Here is a 23721-nt window from a genome sequence, read left to right on the forward strand (position 1 = left end):
GATACTGTACTGGCCCAAGTAGACTCCCCGATTGAGGTCTTCAAATCACTTCCTTGTATAAGTTGGTTTAGACTAAAGTCCAAACTCCTCTGTGTGGCTTACAGGGTCCTATTAGTGCCAGAAGCCTTTCTCACGCTATCCTGACTGATACCCTGCATCCCTGCGGGCCACATGTTTCTGCTGCTTTGCCTGTATAGCTTTATGTCTACATCTGGCCAGGCAAGATATCACCAGGGACTGGCAGACCCTAAGCTCACCCTTTCTGCTCATTCTGGGTATGTGACCCAACTCTCAATGACTACTACTTGCCCCTCTTTGCCTGAAAATGTTCTACTGCTGCTGGAAGGCCCTGCCTCAGTGAGACAGGCCATGAGTTCTGGAGGTCAGTGCTAACTGGATGCAGCCCTCAACCAGTGGCCAGCGCTGCTACTCTACAGATTGGAAGTTGTAAGAGCACAGCCCACAGATCAAATCTAGCCATGGCCTATTTTTGTTTGGTTTTGGGTGTTCTACTAAGCACACACCACTATGACCTGCATTTTTTTTTCTTTTTCAGCACGTTAGTTAAGAATATTTTAAAGTATTTCCTCATATCTTTAAAGATACCCTCCCTTACTAGTGGACTTGGGGAGGGGAGTGTGTGGAGAAGGGGGAGAAAGGGAGGTATTGGGAGGGGAGGAGGGAGGGAACTAGAGGGGGGATACAAAGTAAATAAAGTATAATTAAAAATTAAAAAAAAAGAATAAAAGAATTGGAAAAAAAGATATATATAAAAAAATAAGAAAATCAGACAATTTAACAGACTACCTGTGTTCTGAAAATCTTAAAATATTTTCTATCTGTCCCTTTATGGAGTGGAGAACACCTGGCCGGGCCCCCAGGAGGAAGTGCTGTGAGATTCTTAGTGTCCCAGCTGCTCAGGGTGCTAAGCTGCCAGAGGACAGGCCTTCCCTGCTATCTCCCGCTCCTGCTAGTGCTCATTTCATCTTGTATAAAAGCTACTCAAGTTCAAATGCTTGTCTCGGAGGAAGCCCAAACTAAAACTCTGTCTTATAAATGAAGGCAGGTAGAACAATAGGTTACACTGTGGTCCTGAGAGACAAGTCCTCCTCCCTCCTCTCAGGGTCAGGTCTTGGCCACTGGCTACCCTGTCCCTTGAATCGCAGGACCCACTTTCTCCCTGCCTGGGCGCTATACCTGCTATGACACTCTGGCAGAGGACTGAGTACAAAATCAAGGCAAAGTAGGCACAGGTGTGTCTCCGGGACAACAGCACCACAGAACGTCTGGAAGACATTTTAGCCTGTCACCTGCTCCCATTCAAGTGTATTTTAATACTCCCCATGGTATTTCTTCCTGCTTTCTGAATGAGCAGCCCTGCATTTTCATGTAAGAGTGAGCCCCATTAACCACACAGACTTCTTAGCTCTCCAGTCCTTCCATTCTCACCCTCCGGTCACCTCTGCGGGGAATATTTGTAGACACTAGAGACGCTGCAGCCAAGAAATGATCAAAGAAGATGTCACATGAGACACCATCTTGGAGATATCAGGGGTGGGATATTCACATTCTCATTCTCTAATTGTGTTTGTTTTTCAAGACAGGGTTTTTCAGTGTAACCTTGGCTGTCCTAGAACTCATTCTGTAGACTTGGCTGACTCAAACTCAGAGATCTGCCTGCCTCTGCCTCCTGAGTGCTAGAATTAAAGGCATGTATCACTACCACCTGGCCACCTCTCCCAAATTTTTTTTTAATTAAAATTTATTTTATATGTACAGGTGTTTTGCCTGCATATATGTCTGTGCAGTGCTTAAGTCCTTGGTGCCCAGAGAAGCCAAAAGATTCCCTCGAGATGGAGTTAGAGATGGTTGTGAGTAGCAGTGTGAGTAATAAACCTGGGTCCTCTAGAAGGGCAGCAAGTGCTCTTAAGTGCTGAGCCATCTCTACGGCCCTTTGCTTTTGTTTATCAGACAAGGTCTCATTGCATAGCCCTGTCTGGCCTGAAATGTACTATGCAGAGCAGGGTGGCCTTGAACTCACAGAGAGCCTCGTTGGGACTACAAGTGTACCCTCAAACCCAGCTGACTCACTAGTCCCTCATTTCCCAGGGGTGAACAGTACAAGACTAGAAGAATCAGGTAGTGAAAGATGGAAGGGTTTTCCTTCTACTTGAGTGAATCCTTGGTGACGAAGCAAGGATTATATGTTTTGGAGAACTTTTACAGTGTTTATATATAAGACCAGAAAAGGAGGCTCTTGCTTTGAATGTTCAACCAGGCAGTGTCATAAGCAGGTACAAAGAGCTAACCACTTGGCTTCTCCAGAGTGAAGACTTTAGAGCAGAGGCCAGAGCTGCTTTGAAGCTCCATCAGGCACTCGGGTTCACCTAACTATAAACACAGACAGGCTTAAGTTACTCTGAATTTTTGTTGTTGTTGTTGTTATTCGTGAAACGAATATATAAATGTGTCTAAGCAGATGAAGAGGCAAGCCCACTGTGTATACAACAACCTGAGGTGTAGGCAGAAAGGGAGAAAGGGGTTGAGAAATACAGACCACTAAAGCAGAGATACACAGCCTCAGCTGAAGGTGCCAGCTCTCCTGAAAAGAAAAGCAAGAGGAAAAGGGACCAAGTTTGTCCTCAAGCTCCTGCAAGACTGTCATCCTCAAGAGGCTTGGTAAGATTTCAGCATGATACCAATTTCCTCTCTGCGCTGAACTCTACCTTCCTGTACCCTTTTCCTTACTTCATAGTGCACCCACGCCCACCCACACTTACTGGGAAGGTCTAAGGCAAAAGTCTCCTTCCTTGCTGGGCCACCCGCTGGTCCCAGGAGCCTAACCTTTGTGAAATATAAACACAACTTTTGCTACAATGCCTATTTGCTACAAGTTTCATCAGATTTTCCCAGGGGAGAGAGGAACAGTCACTACACTTAGGAGCCAGGCAGAAAACTTACCAAAGCCAATTTACAAGGCTCAGCTCTTAGGCTATATGAAGGCCTGTCCTCAGCTCTCAACCACGGCTGCCTAGAGCCTCAGCACCAACTTACAGAAGAAAACCAGACCCCTGATGTTATCTGAGAGGATCCTGACTCCCAGATACACAGCCTCTCTTTTTCTTTTTGCTTTTGGTTTTTCGAGACAGAGTTTCCCTGTGTAGCCTTGGCTGTCCTGGATTGCAGACCAGGCTGGCCTCGAACTCCCAGATATCTGCCTGCCTCTGCCTCCCAAGCCCTGGGATTAAGGGCGTCACCACGTCCCACTCCACAGCCTCTCAATCCTGATTCTTCAGCCTTAATGAAAAAAGGCACATTCCTCATCTGTCATTAGTTACTACCCCCCACCCCCAGCCCAATCCTGCTCTGTTCATTTTGGGGAGCGACTTGGTGATGAACTGGGGTAAACACAGCTAAATTGCTGTAGCTCAGATAGTTACTGGATCTGAGTAGGGATATTAAGTGCAGAGGTCCTTTGGGTCTATGCTTAACAAATCTCATCTAAGAAATAAAAAGCAACAGTTAAATGGAGCCTGAATATCTAACACAGTTACTAAAAGCTGGCTGCTATCCATGCTTTGTTTCCTCTAGGCAACTCAAGGCTGACAAAAAGGAGTTGTTCCAAAAGAAAAACTTCCCAGAACAGAAGATGACACTGAGGTCTGTATGCCTATGTCCAAGATCTCAATGCGGAGAAGAAGGGAAATAAGTAAGAACATCTCTATGGCACAGCTCAGACAGAGCAGACTATCTCCAAATCCCTCCATGATAAGCACCCAGGAAACAATCCTGTACTATGAGGGTGAAGAGCCCACACTGCTACAGGTCTGACAGACTCCCACTTTGTAAGATTAGACACTACCAATAATCTACTTAATTCCCTTCCTATCAGGTGTGAGAAACTGCCCAGGACTTCAAAACAGATCTGTGCTCCTGGAGTAGAGATACTGGAGTTTTACAGAAGGCCTATCTGGTTAGCCTTCTGAAGGCACCAGCCTGGGTGCTATTCATGCCAAAAGGCATTCAGTTAAGGCTGTTGAGATGGCTCAGTGGGTCAAGGCACCTGCTGACAAGGTGAACTTGAGTTCCATCTATCAGCCCCACATGGTGCACAGAAAGTTTTCTTTGGCACACACCTTTAACCTCCACACTTGGGAGGCAGGCACAGGCTAATCTCAGTGAGTTCCAGGTACACACAAATGGAAATAGCTTAGAGCTTCCCAGTGTGTGGTCCCCAGCCCACCAGTCTGGGAGTAGTCCACCTTCCACATGGTTCTGACACTCCTGCATGTCTTGGAGCCTGCCTTGTCCTATAAACCAGCCTAGACAAGTAAAACACTAAAGAAACACCAGTTAACAGAGATTTTGATTTTGTTGGTCTGTTTTGTTTTTGGTGGTTTTTTTTTTTGTTTGTTTGTTTGTTTTTAATAGCTAGACTCTCACAGCACTCCTAATTCACCATGTAGCATGCGTCTCTAAGTATTTTATCATATGTAACACAGTCTGGTAGATTTTAAACACCAATATAGACTGAGCCAGAGTGGTAAGAGGCTGGTAACAGAGGCCACAGGAACAAGCTCTAGAGTTCTAGAGGCCAAGTTTAGTAGCGGTAAGAACCAGGCAAGTCACTAAATTCCAACCCCTTTGTTGAAAGATGAGAAAACTGGACCATTTCCTAAGTATTGTGAGGACAAATGAGAAATTTAATTATATTCATGACATGGTACCAGGAAGGAAGCTCTCAATGAATGATATTCATCTTTCTTACTGTAAATTAGGGGAAAGTCTATGGTCTTCACAACAGATCTGAACAGAAGGTTCAGCCCCGAGCTAGACTTCTAGCACAGCAATGTATACAGTGAATCTGGGAAGCCTGCGCACATCTGCTATGAACTGAGCCTAGGTAGAGCATGACAAAGCTCTACCCCTGAGCTACACCCGAGCCTGGAAAAGAGAATTATTTCTAGAGAAAATGATGTTAAAATAGGCTCTTTACATGGCTGACAATGTCCTATGGTTAAAGAGGCCATCTTACATCAAGCCCCTCATTTTTCAAAGTCATGATCAGTTAATCTTTAGGCTTCTATGAGGCCTGTGAAAGACAAGCAAGAAACACAAGCTTCTATGGCTTTTACTACAGACCCTGCAACACAGCAGGTCCCAAGAATTGACGAGAGATGAGAAGAAGGCTCCATATGAACACAAGGAAATGACAACAGTAGAGAAGCAAGTCTTTGGAGCCAGCCTGTAGAAGGTGTCCAATGAGCTGTTCACACGCACTTTACCTTTCAGCACTTGAAGGCTCCTGCTATTAACTAACACTAAAGGAAAACAGCCACTGCTAGAAAGAAAATAGAAGAGTATGCCTTTCAATTTTCTTTTTTTTTTAAAGATTTTATTTATTTATAGACATGAGTGCACACCTTCGTGATCAAAGAGGGCATCAGATCACATTATAAATGGTTGTGAGCCATATGTGGTTGCTGGGAATTGAACTCAGGACCTCTCTGGAAGAACAGTGCTCTTAACCACTGAGCCAACTCTCCAGCCCCTCAATTTTCTTTTTTAAGCTTTATTTACTTATTATTATTATTTATACAACATTCTGCCTGCATGACAAGTATCATTATAGAATGGATATGAGCTACCATGTGGTTGCTGGAAATTGAACTCAGGACCTTTGGAAGAACAGCCAGTACTCTTAACCTCTGAGCCATCTCTCCAACCCGCCTTTCAATTTTCTTGCAGTTTCTTAGAAGGAGAAAAATGTCACTGGACTATTTTCCTTTTTTTTTTTTTTTTTCAAAGAAGGGGCTCTCTTCCTGGCATTTACAAATTTCTCCCAGAAGTCTCTACTGTGCAGTTCCAATAAGTATCCTTAAGTCCACACTACACAAAAATCTACAGTGTCCCAGAGCTCCATCAGAGTTAGGTTAGTGAACTCTATCCTCATATCACACTGTTCTACCAGAGAGGGCAAAACAGAAACATACCAGCAGGCTAGGATGCAGAGCCCTGTGAAGAGGATGATGGGGATGGGGTAGGAGGCACAGAGCAGCCCATGGTTGTAGAAGGCCTGAGATATCTTCTCACGCAGCCTTTCGGTCAGGGTCATCCTCAGCTAAGTCACCTTGTTGCCATCCCGGAAAGTGACCATGGATCAGCCCGGAAGATGTTGGCTACCACTGACAATGGACATCCTCTGCAGGTACCTAACCAGAAGGGAGAAAAGGAAGTTAACATTAAGTACTGGGGGCTGGAGAGATGGCTCAGAAGTCAGAAGCACTAGCTGCTCTTCCAAAGGACCCAGGTTAATTCCCAGGACCCACATGGCAGTTCACCACTATCTGTAACTCCAGTTCCAGGGGATCCAAGACCCTTACACAGACATACATGTAAGAAAAAAATAATTTTTTTAAGGCACTTGGTTCTGTACAACAGGACTGTCACAGAGAGGGGACAGTTATGTGGCTAGAAGCTGGTTTCAGAATACGTAGGGTCTGTAGATATGAGTCTCAATACAGGTACATGCACACATACAGCCCTGATACCTTTTTAAGTGAGTATGGGCTGCTCTCTTGATGCAGGAGCTAGTTCTCTGTAGGTACTAAAAGGGAAGAGAGCTCATAGTAAAAGCTACAACTTGCTCATCAGGTTGCAGTGAGAACAAAGACTAGGGTTAAAAAGATTGAGGGTTAGCATAGCAAGGTCTGCAACACTGATCAAGTTAAGTAAGCGGGCTTAGAGTTGAGGATGAGATAACCCATCTAGACAGTAAGGGGAGGGATGCGGCTCCTAGCCAGCTCTCCACCCCCACACCTCTGAGGCAATTGAGAAATATATGTGAGGTGCCATTATCCTTTCATACTGTCTTGCTTCTAATGTACCTAATAATAACAGACTAAATTTTAAGTAAGGATGGCTTCTAACAAGAAGATCCTGCCTAAAAGATCACTTCAGAGCACCCTACAGCCAAGAAGCTAAACATGAGTCAACCAAGAAAGACTGCAGCTGCACAGTGGCTGTGACAGAGGCAACACTCTGCTATGGTAAAGCTATAGGCCATCACCTAAGTGTGAAAACCCAGCTCAGTATAACAGCACTTACACACCTGCAAGGCGGGAGGGCAACAACACAGTTAGCTCAGCGACTAACAGCAAGTAGACCGTCAGGGTCAGTAACTAACAAAGCTGCAGGTGCACAGAGACGGCCTTCACCCACCCCTCAGAGCGCAGCACATCAACAGTGAGTGCCCCACACGAGAGCCCAGAGACCCAACCAAGCTCAGCAGGTCTTCAGCTAGTCTCCATCACAGCCCTATAAAACCTCCAAAGTAGGAAGTTCAGTGGCTTCTTCCTCTCTTGAAAACCCTTCCCTCTTTTGGGAGTTTCTATCACTTTCCCTTACTTTCTCACCTTTCCTCAATGTCTTACTTTTCTGTAGTAACTGTTCATAAAGCTTGTTTCTATTCTGCAAACTCCAAGAGTCCACCTTTTTCATTTTCACCAGCATGAGGCAATGAACTTGGAGCAACTTTTTCAAGTGGATCTTTAATGGCTGTTGAGTGCCCAGTATCACAGGTCACTGGGTCATAAACAGCAGGGCTGTGAAAGGTCCTGTCTCTCTCAAACACTGAATCACCCTCACCAGACCAACCAAGGAAGCCAAGAACTTCCTTTCTAGCTCCGGTTATCAATCCTCAACCCTCTGCCCACATTAGGATTTTTGCTTTTATTTTATTTTATTTTTTTCAGATGCTAAGAATCAAACCCAGGCCCTCACAAAAGCTCACCAAATGCTCTACCACTGAGCCACACACATTCAACCCCATTTCAGGCATTTGTGAAAGACCACTGGGGTGGGGGCCACAGACAAGCATGACTCCATAACAGACATTTTCTGCTGCTCTGCCAAATGGTTGCTCTGAACATTCTCCTGTCCTCTCCTGTGCACAGGCCAGACTGAGAGAAATCCTTAGAAAAATCTTGGCAAAGAAATGCACATCCTCAAACCCACTCCCAAACAAGCGGTGATTACTAATAAAGGCTGTTCAGTTAAATCACCAAAAAGCTTAAGACCTTGAAATAACAGTCACCAAACTAAATTTACTCAAAGGTAGTAGTATTGGGCTGCAGTCTATTCTTGATCCCACAGTTGTTCCTTAGGAGCTAAGGGCAGATGAATCCTACCGTTCTGCCTGCTGTCAGCTGTCTCCTTTTTAAAGTAACAGCAGCCCACTGGGACTCACAGACTCCTACTAGGTCCACAGGGCTTGGCTATTAGTCAAAGTCCACTACCTTGACTCAGGCCGTAACAGCTGGGCCGCACTCCCTGGACACTGGCTTCTGAACAGAATGGAGGAGGAACTGGCTATTAATGGTGGTTCTTATTCACCCGCACCAAGATTGTTGCTCCCAAGATCCCCAGGCTGTTTTGGCTCCAGTCCTTTCTGAAGACTGGCTCATCAACTTTTTTTTCCCAGTCTATAAGCCACCCCATAACCTTCCAATAAATCCTTTTTCTTGTCCTAACTTAGTTTAAGTTAATTTGTTATTTGCTACTAATTTTAAACCAAGCAAAACAGAAAATTCTTAAAGAAAGGCAAAGAATCTAGAATTCTCTTTTTGGTATAGTTCTCTAGTGGGTTCAAGTTTAAATTCACTTCTGTTCCATGTTGCTGTTTCCTTGGTCTATGCTATTGAGAACTTGCTCAGACATGTGTCTTGGCTTGATTAAGCTCACTGATGACAACCCAGGCTATAAAGATGACTCCTCAAGTGCCAAGACCAGAAATCAGAAGCAAAGGGAGTCCCATCTTAACTAATTCACAAATGAATAGGAATGCCACTTTCTACCTTCCTAGAAGCATTAGACTTCAGGCACACATCCGATTCTCCAGCTGAGGAACCTTCTCTAAGGGTGTGCAAAGAGGCCCCTGTAGATCTCTTCACTAGAGAGTGAACAGAGGCAGCAGATGAGTGCTGCTGGTAAGCGGAGCCAAAGCGTTCACCACAGCTCCAGTTCAAGTGGCTCACCCTCAAATGACGAGTCAACGAAGTCTCCAGCAAAGGACCTGCTCGACAGTGGGCCACCTGCAGAGACCCTGAGGAAGCAACTTACCCTCCCTCCGTCCCCTAAGGCAAAGCAAACACAAAGAAGTACACCTGCCAGAGACAGACAGGCTACCATAACTAGCTGCCTGAATCTCTTCCCTTAAATGCTTTACAAGACCAAACCCTCCAGCAAATTCTATACCTAATCCTTGTCTCCTTCCATGGCCTCTCTTGTAAACACATCAGCTACCCAGGAAAGGGACCCATCTCAACAGTCCAGCTCTTACACTTACAATAGCATGAGATGAACACTAAAGCTAATATTCACTTCCATTCTGTAGCCAATACAAACATCTCTCAACTTTCATTGATATCATTTACACTAATTGTAGATGATCAGAGCATATGGAAAACAAATGTAAAATTTAGCTCATGGCACAGTTCACCTACCTGAACCTAGAAGAGCCACTATGCATTTCTATAAACAGTAGAAATTGTACTGCAAAGCTATTCCAAAGCACAATTTACCCAACCTGAACCAATAACCTGTTTTTCCTACATTGCCCCAGAGTTACAGGTTGCTTCAGATAAAAATCTACAGCCCTTCTCCCCGAATTTAAAGAGACAGTCTTGCCCTGGAGGCCTAAGAAGACCATGTTACATAAAAACATAAGGAAAACAAAATCAAACAAAACAAAAACCTGGGCATGATGGCACAAGCCTTTAATCCCCAGCATTAAGGAGGCAGAAGCAGATGGATCTCTGAGGTCCTCTGATTGAAACCAGTCTGGCCTGGTCTACAGAGCAAGTTGCGGGAAGGCTAGGGTTACACAGAAAAATCCTGTTTTGAAAAAACAAAACAACAACAAAAACAAAGCAATTCTGCTTGTGCCTTTGAGGAAGACCATACATATAAGCAAAAATAAAGAAGCTTGTTATTAGAAGCCCAAGACAGGACTGCATAAGAGGCCTAGGAGAGGACAAGCCCAGGCCAACCCACACCAAGGAGCTCAAAAGATAGAAGGTACTAAGGAAAGAAATAAGTATGTGAGCAGAGGGGAAGAAACAGCATTCCCCATTACTCTGAACTCATCCCAAATGAGACTGTAAAACACAGAAGTTTGGGAAAGAGCATATCTACTAACATATGAAGCAATTCATTTCCTATCCTCTTCTAGAATGTCTCATTTCCTTTAAGTATTTTCTGGAATGCCTAGAAGTAAGAATGCTGGGATGTGTAGAACACGTACCTCCCATGCATGACGCTTAGGTTCCATCCCTAGTACTGTCAAAGAGGAGAAAGCACACTAGATATGGCGGTACATATCTGCAACCAGAAGCACTTGGAAGTGGATGCAGCAGGATCAGGAGTACAAGATTAGCCTTGACTAGAGAGCAAGCTGAAGACCAAGATTGAGACTTGTCACAAAAATAAAAGAAATTTCCAAATTATTTTCCACACTCCAATCACAAATGCACAGCCTCATCCTGGGCAGCGCCAACAAGTTCTTCATGCATTAATTTACCACCAGGGTGTCTTCTCAGGAAACATCTCATTTTCTCTATTTTTTTTTTTGTAAAGACTTATTTTAAATCATGTGTATATATTTGTCTGTATGAAGGTATGAGTGCATGAGGCCAGAGGCTTTAAATCTGCTAGATAAGGAGTTTCAGGTACTCATGAGGTACCCTATGGGTGGTGGGGACTGAACCTGGGTCCTTCGCAAGACAGTGTGTGTTCTTAACCACTGAGTGTCTCTCCAGCCAGAAATGTCTCATCTTCTAATTGTGTTATTTTTAAATTGTTAAGTATTTTTTGAAAAAAATAAAATAAGATATTAAGTCAGGCACAATAGCTTACACCTATAATCTCAGAACCTGGGAAGAGGCAAGAGGATTGCTAAAAATTCAAGATTAGCCTGGTCCATACAGCAAGTTCCAGGCCAGCTAGGGCTATATACATACAGAACCTGCTTGAAAAAAAATAATAATAAATTCATATACCATTAAAAAAAATCACCCACCATTTGAAGTGCTCACAGAAGTGAATTTTGCTGGCCTGCCTGCCAATCAACTCCTAAGAAAAACCATATGCCCATTTGCTATTGTTCTGTTGCCTTCACCACTTCCACCCTGACACCCGCCAATCCACTTCCAGTCTCTACAGATATGCTTATTCTGGACATGTCAAACAGTGGGATCAGACACTGTCTCTGTGAATGCCTTCTTCCACCGTGTTTTCAAGGCTGAAGGATTGCTACTGAGTTATCAGTGCTCCATTCGGTCTCCCCACTGACTAACACTTCACTAAATGCACTTCAGTCACACTCTGCTTATCCACTCATCAGTTAACACACTCTGTAGTTTCTGCACTCCCCAGCTGCTGTGAATAATACACTAGTGAATATTCTTGCACACATTTTGAAAACGGAATTTAATTATTTTGGGCATATTAGTCTTTAGAAGTGGTACTCCTTGGTTAAAATGTAATTTTCTCCTAAAATGTGTTCTGTTTTACATTAAATATGTGGTATATCAGCTCATTTTGGATAAAATGTAAAGCTTAAGTCTAGGTTCACTCATTCCTCTCTCCCTCTCCCCCTCCCTCCCTCTCTCTCTCTCTCTCTCTCCTTCCACCTTAGCCCCCCACAAGGATAGCAATTTGCTTTAGCGTCAACTGTTGAAGACTTTCTCCTTTCTCCATTGAATTGCCTTGGCGCCTCTGCTAAAAAAGCAATTGGTAGCCAGGTGTGCTGGCACACATTTAAAAGAACATTATACCAACACACACACTTGTAAATCCCAGCGCTCTGGGAGGCAGAGGCAGATGGATCTCTGTATCTACAGAGTGAGTCTAGGACAGTGAAGGCTACACAGAGAAACCCTGCCTCAAAAAAAAAAAAAAAAACTAGAAAAAAAAAGCCATTGGTTAATTGGGTGTATGGGTACAAGTCTGTAATAGTTTCAGGAGGCAAAAGCAAGATTTCTTAAGTTTGTAAGTTCAAGACCAGCCTGAGAAACATGGAATATGCTATACCCATTCCCAAAAAACGAACAAATAAAACCTGCTATTCATGCATCTCTCTGTGGATTCTCTATTTTTTTTCAGTGATCTATTGCTGATTATTATCAATTTTTTTTTTTTATTTACTCATTCTTTTGAGATAGGATCTCACTGTATTGCCTTGGCCAGGCTGGTAGACCAGGCTGACCTCCAACTCAAGAGATACATCTGCCTCTTTTTTCCAAGGGCAGGGATAAAAGTTGTGTACCAACATGGCCAGCTGCAACTATCAAATCTTGAAATGGACAGTGACTCTTTACATGCCATTCTCTTGTCTACTTTTTGCAGTGCTGGACTTAAACCCAGAGCCTCGGTCATACTAGGCAAGGACTGTACCACTGGGCTACATCCGAAGTCTCTGGTTTATCTGAGGCAGTGTCTTGCCCTATAGCTCACACTGGCCTTGAACTCTTGATCCTCCTGCCTTTGTTTACCTCATTTTGCCTAAAACAAATTATTTTAGATAATCTAGCTTATTTGCCTCTCCAAACATTATTATGTTTTGGAATAATCTTGTTTACAGTCCACATCCATGAGAATATTTCCATCACTTTTTTCCAAAATAGGGTCTCACTAGGAAGATCAAATTGGCCTTGAATTCTCAAGCCTCCTGCTTCAGCCTTCCAAGTGCTGTGATTACAAGCCTCGTGTCACTGTGCTTGGCTTTTATTTTATTTTTAATCACATGTGGGGGGATATATGCATGTAACTGTGGGTACCATGCAGGCTAGCAGCATCAGTACCACCTGATGTTGGTGCTGAGAACTGAGCTCTGGTCCCCTGGAAAAGCAGTTTGTGCTCTTCATCGCTGAGCCTCAGATATGGGTAAAAGTTACATTAAATCTGTATATCACTCTGGGAAAAACTAACATATTTACTACATTGAGACTGCAAAGCCAAGTGCTTCTCCGTTTGTATTTTTTTCTTTCTTTAGCACTGTGTATTTTTTAGTACATAAGATTTATACAATACCTGTATATGTTTTTTAGATTTAGAAGGAAAATTAGGGAAGGTTGTCCTCTGACTTCCACATACACACACACACACACAAATAAAAATAAAGTAAAATTTAAAAGGGAGATAGAGACACACACAGAGAGAAACAGGTAAGCATCTGCAACTACACTGCACTCAAATTCCTAAGAGCCCAGATGTGGGCAGTGTCACCACGCTCCGCACACCTCTACTAGAGAAATATACTTCTGTCGAATTCCCAGTTGTTGAGTTTGTTGTTGTTTTGTTTGTTTGTTTTTAAGATTTGTTTATTTTTATTATTTACACATCATTCTGCCTGCTCATAAGAAAAGGGCATCAGATATCAGTACAGGTGGCTATGAGTCACCATGTGCTTCCTGGGAATTCGACTCAGGACCTTTGGAAGAGCAGCCAGTGCTCTTAACTGCTGAGCCATCTCTCCAGCCCCATTCCCAGTTGTTTTTACTCTTAAAAATTTCTCCATTGCTACAGGTTATGAGGTCACCAAGCCTCATGTTACTGACACTGCTCCTCAGTTTACTACTATAAATGAGCTAATTCACATTGGACAAATCATGAGTTTTACTAACACATTTGATGCATCATTTGAATCTCTCTGAATCATCTGCATTTCTCTCCCTCTCCCTCACAGTACAAGCACACTTTCTAATCTCAGTCCTCATCTTGTCTTCACATCTGCACAGACACCAAGACAGAAACTTGGTAGTTTTCCCCTTCGCCAAACCCCACCAACCCTCCAGCTGAGTTGTTCCATTTGCTACCCTTCTTGCCCTCTTCTGAGCTACTTCTCTCAATGGTCAAAAAGTACAAATTATACCTTAACCATTGGCCAGATCCCTTGTAGACTTAACAAAACCCAGATGTCTGTCGCTGTCTCCAAGGGCTCTGCAACAACCGCCTGCTGCTCCTCAACTTCACCTCACATCACCTCCCTGATTCTGTCCTTTTCCAATCCAAGTGCCAGCCTCATTTCCATCAAGGCCCTGGCACATCCTGTTCTCTCTGCTACTTTGTCTTCTCTTTACAGGCTGGGTCTTTTACATCTAGCCCGTCTCAGGTCATTATACAAAGAACAGCTCACCTGACCGTACGTTCGCCACTAGTTCCCTCTACTGTTCTCACAGAGCCGACTCTCAGAGCATTTAAAACTTTCGAATTATTAGTGGTCTGCTCCCTGACAAGGTGATAAACAGATTCCTTATCCATGATTGTACACCAGTGCCTAGAAGAGTTTTTAGTACAATAAAAACTTCCTGTACTAAGCAGTGCACAGGCATAACCTCAACATTTTGAAGGTAGCAGGAGGATCAAGAGTTCAAGGCCTAAATTTAAAGCCAACCTCAGTTACCTGTGGAGTCCAAACCTAACCTGGGATACGTGGGAACCTGTCTCAAATAACAAACAAAACAAAACAAAACAAAAAGTGGGATATGGTGATGAAGATTTAATAATACCAGCACCTGGGAGGTGGAAGCAGAGGGATCCGGAGTTCAAGACCAGCCTCAGCTATCTAGTCAGTTCCAGGCCAGTCTGGAGGGTTGCATGAGACAATGTTGCAAGCAAAACAAAGCTTTCTGGGAAGACTGTTGGTGGTGATGCACACCTTTAATCCCAGCACTCAGGTGGCAGAGGCAGGCAGATCTCTGTTAGTTCAAGGTTCGACCAGCCTGGTCTACAGAATGAGTTCCAGGACAACCAGGACTACACAGAGAAACCCTGTCTTGAAAACCCAAAACCAAAACAAACCAAAAAACCCCACAACTTTCTGGGTAAGTATAAGTAATACTTATACTTTGTATTCTAAGTAATACAAATCAGCCAAATCAATCAACAATTAGATATTAATTATCAAGACACTGGTCACCACAAACCTACCTCTCACCTTGCAGGAGCACACCAGAAACTCTGGCAGCAGATAGGCAACAATACGTTTTTAGAATAAAGTAAAAAATAAGGAACACTTCCTACGCCAGTGAGGTGGCTGGGTGGGTAAAAGTGCTTGTCAGACAAGCCTGACCGAGTTCCATCCTCAGAACCCTCTGGAAGAAGAGAACCAGCTACAAAAAAAACTATCCCTTGACTACACAGGGACTATGGCACACATAAACATAACACATATACATGTGTACTGTAATAAACTAAACAGAGAAACTAATAAAGGGAGTGCTTCATCCACCCTGTCTTTCATAAATGTCCCAGACTAAAATAACCTTCACCTTGTATTTATAACATCTTTAAATTACTGTGTGTAATCTCCATGCACGCACATGACTGGCATGGGGATGGACATGGACATTGACACAGACACACAGACAGACACACACAGCATGGATCACATGTGGAGGTCAGAGGTCATCTTTGTGGAATCAGTTCTCTCCTTCCACCTTTATGTGGGTTCCAGAGATTCACCTCAGGCTTGTGTAGCAAGTGCCTTACCCACTAAGCCATCTTGCTGTCCAGGTTTTGTTTCGTTTTGTTTACTCCTTCCCTACACCAAGGACATTTTAGAGAATGGTCCCCAATATGACAGCAATACCTAAGAGCTTATTAGAAATGTAAATCGGGCTGGAGAGATGGCTCAGACGTTAGAGCAGTGGCTGCTCTTGCAGAGGTCCGGAGTTCAAGTCCCAGCAACCACATGGTGGCTCACAACCATCTATAATGAGATCTAGTGCCCTCTTCTGGTGTGCAGGTGTACAGGTAGGCAAAATACTATATACATAATAAATAAATAAATAAATAATTTTAAAAAATGTAAATCACTGGGCCTACCTGGAAAGAATCAGAAAGTCTAGGATAAGGCCCAACCATCTATATTTAATATGCTCTTAGGGAACCATTGCCTACCAAGAGCACCTTAGAGCTGCCAAGTTAACTCGAATGAAAACATCTTTAGCATATACTAAACTGGCACATATACAACCTGCAGCCTGCACAATCCCAGTGTCACTAATTTTGCTGTCTGTATTTGTACCCCGTGTCTGGTTCATCTTCCAACCGTACCAGTAGGGACAGCTTCCAAACTTAAAGATCTGCGTCTGTCACTCAACCCTTGAACACAAGCTTTAATGGCTGCCTACTCTCTGCACATCTGAGATCACGCTTTTTAGGTACATGTTCAAAATGTACTGATACCCCAGATTTTTTTCTTTTCTTTTTTTGAGATTTTTGTCTTTTTTTTTTTTTTTTTAGATTTATGTATTTATTTTATGTACATAAGTGCTCGGTTTTCATGTTTTCATGCACACCAAAAAGAGAGAATCAGATTCCACTACAGATAGTTGTGGACCAACATGTGGGTGCTGGGAATTGAGCTCTGAACCTCTAGAAGAGCAGCCAGTGCTCTTAACTGCTGAGCCATCTGTCCAGACCCCCAGCTTTCTATGTATCAAAAAAAAAAAAAACAACTGGAGTTAAAAAATAAATGACTGGGCATGGTAACGCATCCCTTTGATTCCAGGAGGCAAAGGCAGGCAGACTTTTTGTGTGTGAGTTGGGAGCCAGCCTGCTCTATATAGTGAGTTTCAGGACAGTTAGGGCTAGAGTGAGGTCTTGTCTCAAAAAATAAAAATAGTAGTAATATAAATAGCTTAAGAAATATTTCTATTTGATTTACATATATACATGCATGCTTACATACATATATACATATGACACAGACTTTAAGAACATAATTAGATTCTTCTCAACCCAAAGCTAAAATCACTCCTAATGGAACATACTGTTACAGAAGAATACCCACTAAGTCTGGGGCCAGACAAGGATGTTCCCTTACTCATCACTGTCTACTGCTGTTGTGGAGTCACTAGCTATTACAGTTACACAAGAGAAAGACACAGTGTATTGGTCACACTTTGTGTGCCTATGACAAATACCTGAGAAAAACAAATGAACAGTTTAGAGATTCTGGCCTACCTCTGCAGGGACGGTATGACTGAGCAGAGCAGCTCACAGCACCATAACCAGGAAGCAGAGGGAAAATACATGAATGTTAGGCTTTGTCCTTCTTCCTTTCATACCACTGGCCCCAGGCTATGGGATGGAGCCCTCCCTTTAGGGCTGATCTCCCTAACTCTTGCTTAACCTTTCTAGGAAATAACTCCTTACAGACTACCACACATGTGTACTTTACTCTCCATCCTGGTGCTTCTCAATCCAATCAAGAATCACAATTAACTATAGCAAGGTTATCTACTGTCAATCTGATACCCAAACACATCTCCTGTTCCACAAAAGCCCACTACTGGCCTCCAAACGGCTCATGTTCATTTTATAATCCAAAATACATTCAGCCTTAATTGTTAGCTGTGGCCAGTCTTTACTGTTCCAACACTTTAAACATAGTGGCACATGCTTAGAAACCAAGCACTGGGAGGACTGAGGCAGGACAATCCATTCTAGATTGGCCTGAACTAGAATCTGAAGCCACAACAGGCTACAAAGCAAGACACCCAAAAAAAACAAAAATCCAAGTTTAAAGCCTGTCCTAAGGCAAACCCCTGGCTGAAGAGAAGAGGGTGTTTAAATACTCCTCCCACAAAACAAAAAACAATGAGTAAACATTCCCATTCTATTTAATAGCTTTTTTAAATTTATTTTATGTAAGTGTTCTTCTTGCATGTATTTCTGTTACCACGTGTGTACCTGGTACCTTTGGTTTGTCAGATCCCCTAGAACTGGAGTTATGGAAGGTTTTGAGTCACCATCTTAGTGGCTGTCCTATGCAAAAACAAGTACTCTTAACTGCCGAGCCTCCTCTCCAGCCCCAACATTCCCATTCTCAAAGGGAAAAACTGTGGTACAGAAAAGGAGAAGGGCCAAATATCAAACCCTGTAGCTTTAAACCAGGATGTGATCTGGCTCTAAAGAACAATCCGCTTCTGCGGTCTTGCTGGCCGTAACCCACAAGGCTTCTCTATCAGGCTGGCTCTGCTCACGCCCATGTCTTTCCTCAGGAGAACTTCCAGGCTCTTGGCATCTCTGACTTCTGGGGTATCCACTGCATCTCCAGCTCCACTCACTGCTGTAGTCACTGCACTCTCAAGGCCACCCATGGGGATCCTGACCTTGACATACATTCCTTGGTCTTTCAGGCTTTGCTTTTTTGGTGTTTTAGTTTTTCGTGTGTGTGTGTGTGTGTGTGTGTGTGTGTTCTGTTTTGTGGGGATTTTGAGTTGTTTGTTCGTTTTAAAACAAGATTTCTATGTGTAGTCCTGACTGTCCAGGAGCTCACTCTACAGAGCACACTGCCTCTGCCTCCGGCATGCTGGAATTAAAGGTGTGCACCACCAGGCCCAGCAGAACGGTATGGAATGACACAATAGCTCAAAGGATAAAGGCTCTTACTGCTGAACATGACGACCTGAGTTCAGTTCCGGGGATCCCCACGGTGAAAGGAGAAAAGTGACTCCCACAAATTGTCCTCTGATTTCCATAACAAACACAAAAAAACAATTAAAGAAGAAAAACTAGGTCGACGCATCCACAACCATAACTCCTGCCCTCATTCCTGCAGGCTTCATTACAGTGACCCCATGTGATGTCGCCAACTCAAGCACTAGCTAGGGCCCCTTGAACCATGGCTGCAGTGGCCTCTGGGTGACAGGATGACTGAGCCTAGGCAAAACTCTACGCAATCCTGTGCAGTGGAGCACCCCAGCACTCTCTTCTCACAGCAGTCCCTCAAATGAGTTAAAACCTTTACATGCTGAGCATGACACTTTGGGTAGAATACAGCCAATTTCTGAGATGCCCTGTGTCTCCTTCCTACTGCTTCATTGCGAAGTATTATACCTGGACTCTCTAACAGTCCTAATGGCTTCAGCAGCCAAGCTTTCCTGCTCTTTCTCTGAGTGTATTGCAAGTTTTTGAAATCCTTCAGTTCTGCTTTATCTTCCCACATGCCACTATAAACCATCCCAGCTGAATGCTGTAATGCCTTGAAATTTCCTCACCAGATAAATAATTTTATCAACTTGAAAAAAGTTTTATTTTTTCTTTGACAATTTCATATATGTATATAATATATCCTGGTTACTATCACCCCTAAATTCTCCTCTCCTACACCCTATACCGATCAACCCCACCTTCCTTCTGCCTTCTTTATTTTATTTTATTTTTTGAGACCCAAATTTCTGATCCTCCCATCTCCACCTACTGACTCCTAGAATGACAGGTATTTGCCATCATACTCAATTTTTGTAGTGTTGGAGATCAAACCCAGGACTTTGTGTATGCTTAAATTAGTCTCACACAAAATCTCAGACTCAGACAAAACACAATTTCCTTTTTCTTCTGTACAAAGGTGGAACCTAGAGCCTAAACCACAAAGTCACTTCCCTTTTCACTTTAAAAAAAAAAAAAAAATTGAGCAGGGTCTCAGTAAGTTGCCTAGGCAGGTAATGAACTTGTCATCCTCCTGCCTCAGCCTTGCTCAGGAGATGGGACTACAAGCCTGTACCAGGCCTAGGCAAAATATAGACAATTTTTCTGCTACAATGAAGCATAGATTACTTCTAGTCTAATTCCAACAGAGTTCTCACTCCCACCCAACACCTCTCAGCACAGCCCTTACTGTCCATATTTCTATCAGTATTCTCGTCTTGTTCCTACCAGAATCACCTACTAAGTTCTGTAGACAGTACAGTAGGCCTTCCCTAGTCCACAGCTACAACCCCAACCCCCCATTTTTGAGACAGTCTCTATACATAGCTGTCCTGGAACTCACTCTGTAGACCAGGCTGGCCTCAAACTTAGAGGTCCACCTGCCTCTGGGATTAAAGGCGCGTGCCACCATGCCAGCTCTCCATTCTCTAAAGCCACTGCAGACCAGTTACAAAGGCTTCAGAAACAGACAGCAAGGCGTCTCAACAGCAACCTCATTTCTCTGGGACCAATTTTCTCCTTACTTAGACAAAGTTGCTGTGACAAAATACTGATGCTGGGCATGGTGGCACTCGACTTTAATCCCAGGGCTCAGGAGGCAGAGGCAGGCAGATCTCTGTGAGTTGGAGGCCAGCCTGGTCCACAAAGTGAGCCCAGAACAGCCAAGGCTACACAGAGAAACCGTGTCTCACAAAAAGCAAAACAAACAAACAAAAATAATGAAATAACTTAAAAGAATTCTTTATTTTTCCTCAGTTTCAGATGTTTTAATCTGGTATGGTAGAGAAGGAATGGTGGCACAATGCAGCTTCATCATGGTGACCAAGAAGCAGAGAGACAGACAGACAGACAGACAGAGAGACAAAGACACACATAGAGAGAATGTCTGCAGTAGCAGGCTTTCTCCTTTTCCTCCTTTTATTCAGTTTGGGCACTGTCTATTTGGTGGAGCTGCCTAAACAGGCCAACCCCTAGCTAATCCTCTCTGGAAATAAACGTCACAGATACAAACAGAGGGGTTTTACTAATCTAGGTGCTTGTCTCACTCTAATCAAACTAACAAATAAAATTAACCCATTCCTAATTATGTAACTAAGAAGGAAAGGTGAAATCAACATCTTTGCAGATGTTATTAGAAAATCCAATAAAATCAACTGAAAATCTTTTATATTTGATAAAAGATTCACATAAGTTAGTGAAAACCAACAGGTAGGAAATCCATGCCAGCGCTGGTAAGATGGTTCAGCAGATAAAGGCACTTGCCACTAAGCCCACTGGCGCTGGCTTCTAGAACTCCCTGGGTGGAAAGGGATAAACTGTCCTCTGACCTACACACATCGATGGTGGCACACGTGAGTGCACACACAAGATGAACCAGCAAATTTTAAAAAGAAATATATCATGAATAAGCAGGAGTTGTAAATAATTCAAACACTAAAAAAGCAAAACAAGAAGATCTGAGAAACAAAGTTCTTTCAAACTCTAAGAAACACAAAAGACTTGAACAAAGAGAAAAGTCATGTCCTGTTCACAGGAAGGACATCACATGTTGGGTGTGGTGGTGCACACCATTAGTACCAGCTCCACAGCTGGTGATGTGGATGGAGGCAAGCCTGATCTACACAGAGAATTCCAGGCCAGCCAGCCAGCCCAGCATGAGACACTATCTCAAAAGAAATTATTCTTCCTTCATTAATCTGAAAATATAACATAGTCCCAATAAAAACAGAATTTAGTAGGGCAGTAGTGGCACACATCTTTAATCTCAGCATTTAGGGGACAGAGGCAGGTGGATCTTTGAGTTCAAGGCCAGCCTGGTCTACAGAACAAGTTCTAGGATAGCTATGGCTACAGCAGGAAACCTGTCTCAAAAAAACAGGCCTGAATTTTTAAACATTTTCCAGATCTACTAATTTTATGTGTATGGGTGTTTTGTCTGCATGTATGTGCATATGTGCAACTAAGTATCAAATATCAAAACATATTAGAGAGTATTAAAGTGAGTACTAAAACATAAATATTCAGATTTCTGTAACAACAAAAACTCCATCAACAGACTCACAAGTACATGCAAATTATACCACACATAGAATATGATAAGGAGAAATCTTAAACAACTGAGAGAAAGATGACTTGTTCAGCAACAGGTATTCCACAAATAGGTACACATCTGAAAAAAAATTAGCTTCAAACTATATTTCACACTAAAATAAATCTCAAATGTATAATACATGTACTGGTAAAAACCTGTAGAATACAGCCGGGTACGGTGGTGAATGCCTGTAATTCCAGCACTTAGGGAGGTAGAGGTAGGTGGATCTCTGTGAGTTCAAGATCAGTCTGGTCTACAAAGCATGTCCAGGACAGCCAAGGTTACACAGAGAAACCCTGTCTCAGAAAAAGAAAAAGTAAAATTCAAATCTAAGAATAAAATTACAAGATAGGGCTAGCAAGCTGGCTCAGTGGGTAAAGGCACTTGCCTGACAGCCTGAGTCTGATCCCCAGAACACACCTTAAGGACAAAAGGAAGCCAGGCCATGGTGATGTACACCTTTAATTCCAACACCTGCAAAGGCAGAGGCAGGTGATCTCTATGAAATCAAGGCCAACCTGATCTACATAGTGAATTTCAGGCCAGCCAAGGCTACATAAAGAGACCCTATCTCAAAACAAAAACAAAAACAAAACAAAACAAAACAAACAAACAAAAACTTTTCCGTATTTGTCTGTATATGCATAAAATAACTCTAGACACAGGAGAAGAGCATACTGTCACTAGGGAGAAGATCTGTAGCAGGAGCAGAATAGAAGGAACACTTTCCTGTGCACACTGTTAAACTTTTGAACTTTTGTTCTGTAAATAAATTTCTGCATTTTAAAAGCTAAAATTCAAAAATAATGAAGGAAGCTTTCCTGTAGATGCAGCAGCTTCTCTCTGAGCTTCTGCAGCTGTATTTCCAGCTCTGTGTTCATTTAGAGACTCTCAGCGCCCTTTACTGACTGCAATCCCCCAAGGGAGAAGGTCTCAGCTGAGTCACCGTGTGTTCCCTTGGTGCACCTGGAGCCTCTTTTGGACCAAGGTGGAAAGTCACTGCTGCTCTGTCCACTGATCTAAACTAGTCCACCAGTGTAAACAATTCATCTTGAGGGGAAATGTTGTTTTTCATTTAAGTTATTTTGCAAAGTAGCAATGCTCAGGGCAAGAAACTTAGCTTCTCTAAGCATCAAAATTAGCCACATAATCTGGAGGCATTTTCAGCAAGCCAAGCTAAATGCACTGAAAATAGAAAGGAATTTCCTTTCATTTCTGTTAATGAATGAAGTGGATTTCAGAGACTCTGAAGCACAAGCACTAAAGAGGGTGATTTTTGCTGCATGTTAAGAGTCATTGTTGGGGGGTCTGGAGAGATGGCTCAGCGGTCAAGAGCATTGGCTGCTCTTCCAGAGGACCCTGGTTCAATTCCCACCACATACACGGCAACTCACAACTCTCTGGTCTGTAACTCAAATTCCAGTGGATCCGATTCCCTCACACAGACATATATGTATGGCAAATGTACATAAAAATAAATAAATAAATTTTAGAGCATTGTTGAGATGGCACAGCAAGACCTCCATTAAAGGAAGAACTAGCTGTACTCATTGTGATGTCTGCCATAGGCACATACATGATCTTCACAATTAAGTACCAACAAATAAAGGGTCCATTTCTATCCCTTTGTGACCTTGTCAGGAATTATTGAAAAATGACTGAACTGATCCATCACTGCTAGCTATGGAGGAAAGAATCTAATTTTAAATGTTTATTCAGTGCATACATGTGCATCTACGTATGTATAAGGACAGATGCCCAAGGAGCAAAGAAGGAGTAGTGTCCAGCTCCCTAGAACTGGAGTTTCAAGTAGTTATGACCTGTCTCATGTGGATACTGAGAATCGAACTTTGGTCTTATACAAGAGGAGCAAATGCTCTTAAGCACTGAGCCATCTCTCCAGCTCCCAGAAAATCTATTTTTAAAAGCTAAAAAGAAAAAAAAAAATGAGGCCCTTACAGGTCTCATTACAATAGATAAAACCCTTGCTTGGTCCAGGGAGCTGCTCTCAGCCTCAGCAGGTGCAGAAGCAAAGCCAGGATCTGTACTCCGACCAAGTCCACTACCTGGAAGCCTCTTGCCTGATTTCCTGCTGATAATGTGCTCTAATGGAAGATGCCAAGACTCCAGAC

At 43.0% G+C, this 23721-nt stretch overlaps 1 protein-coding gene across 2 annotated transcripts in view; it reads right to left on the reverse strand.

Annotated features, from left to right (window-relative positions):
* Scap (SREBF chaperone) overlaps positions 1 to 23721 on the reverse strand; it is a 60116-nt gene that overhangs the window by 30630 nt on the left and 5765 nt on the right. Inside the window, exon 1 of one of the 2 annotated variants that reach the window (XM_021647911.2) lies at positions 5994 to 6135. The exons of the other annotated variant lie outside the window; for it this stretch is intronic. Coding sequence (XP_021503586.2) covers positions 5994 to 6115 — 122 coding nt within the window. The 5' untranslated portion in view covers positions 6116 to 6135. Of the gene's footprint in view, positions 1 to 5993; positions 6136 to 23721 lie in introns of those variants that run through there. 2 annotated transcript variants of the gene reach the window in all.

The sequence above is a fragment of the Meriones unguiculatus genome, chromosome 6 (assembly GCF_030254825.1).
Source record: "Meriones unguiculatus strain TT.TT164.6M chromosome 6, Bangor_MerUng_6.1, whole genome shotgun sequence".
NCBI lineage: Eukaryota > Metazoa > Chordata > Mammalia > Rodentia > Muridae > Meriones > Meriones unguiculatus.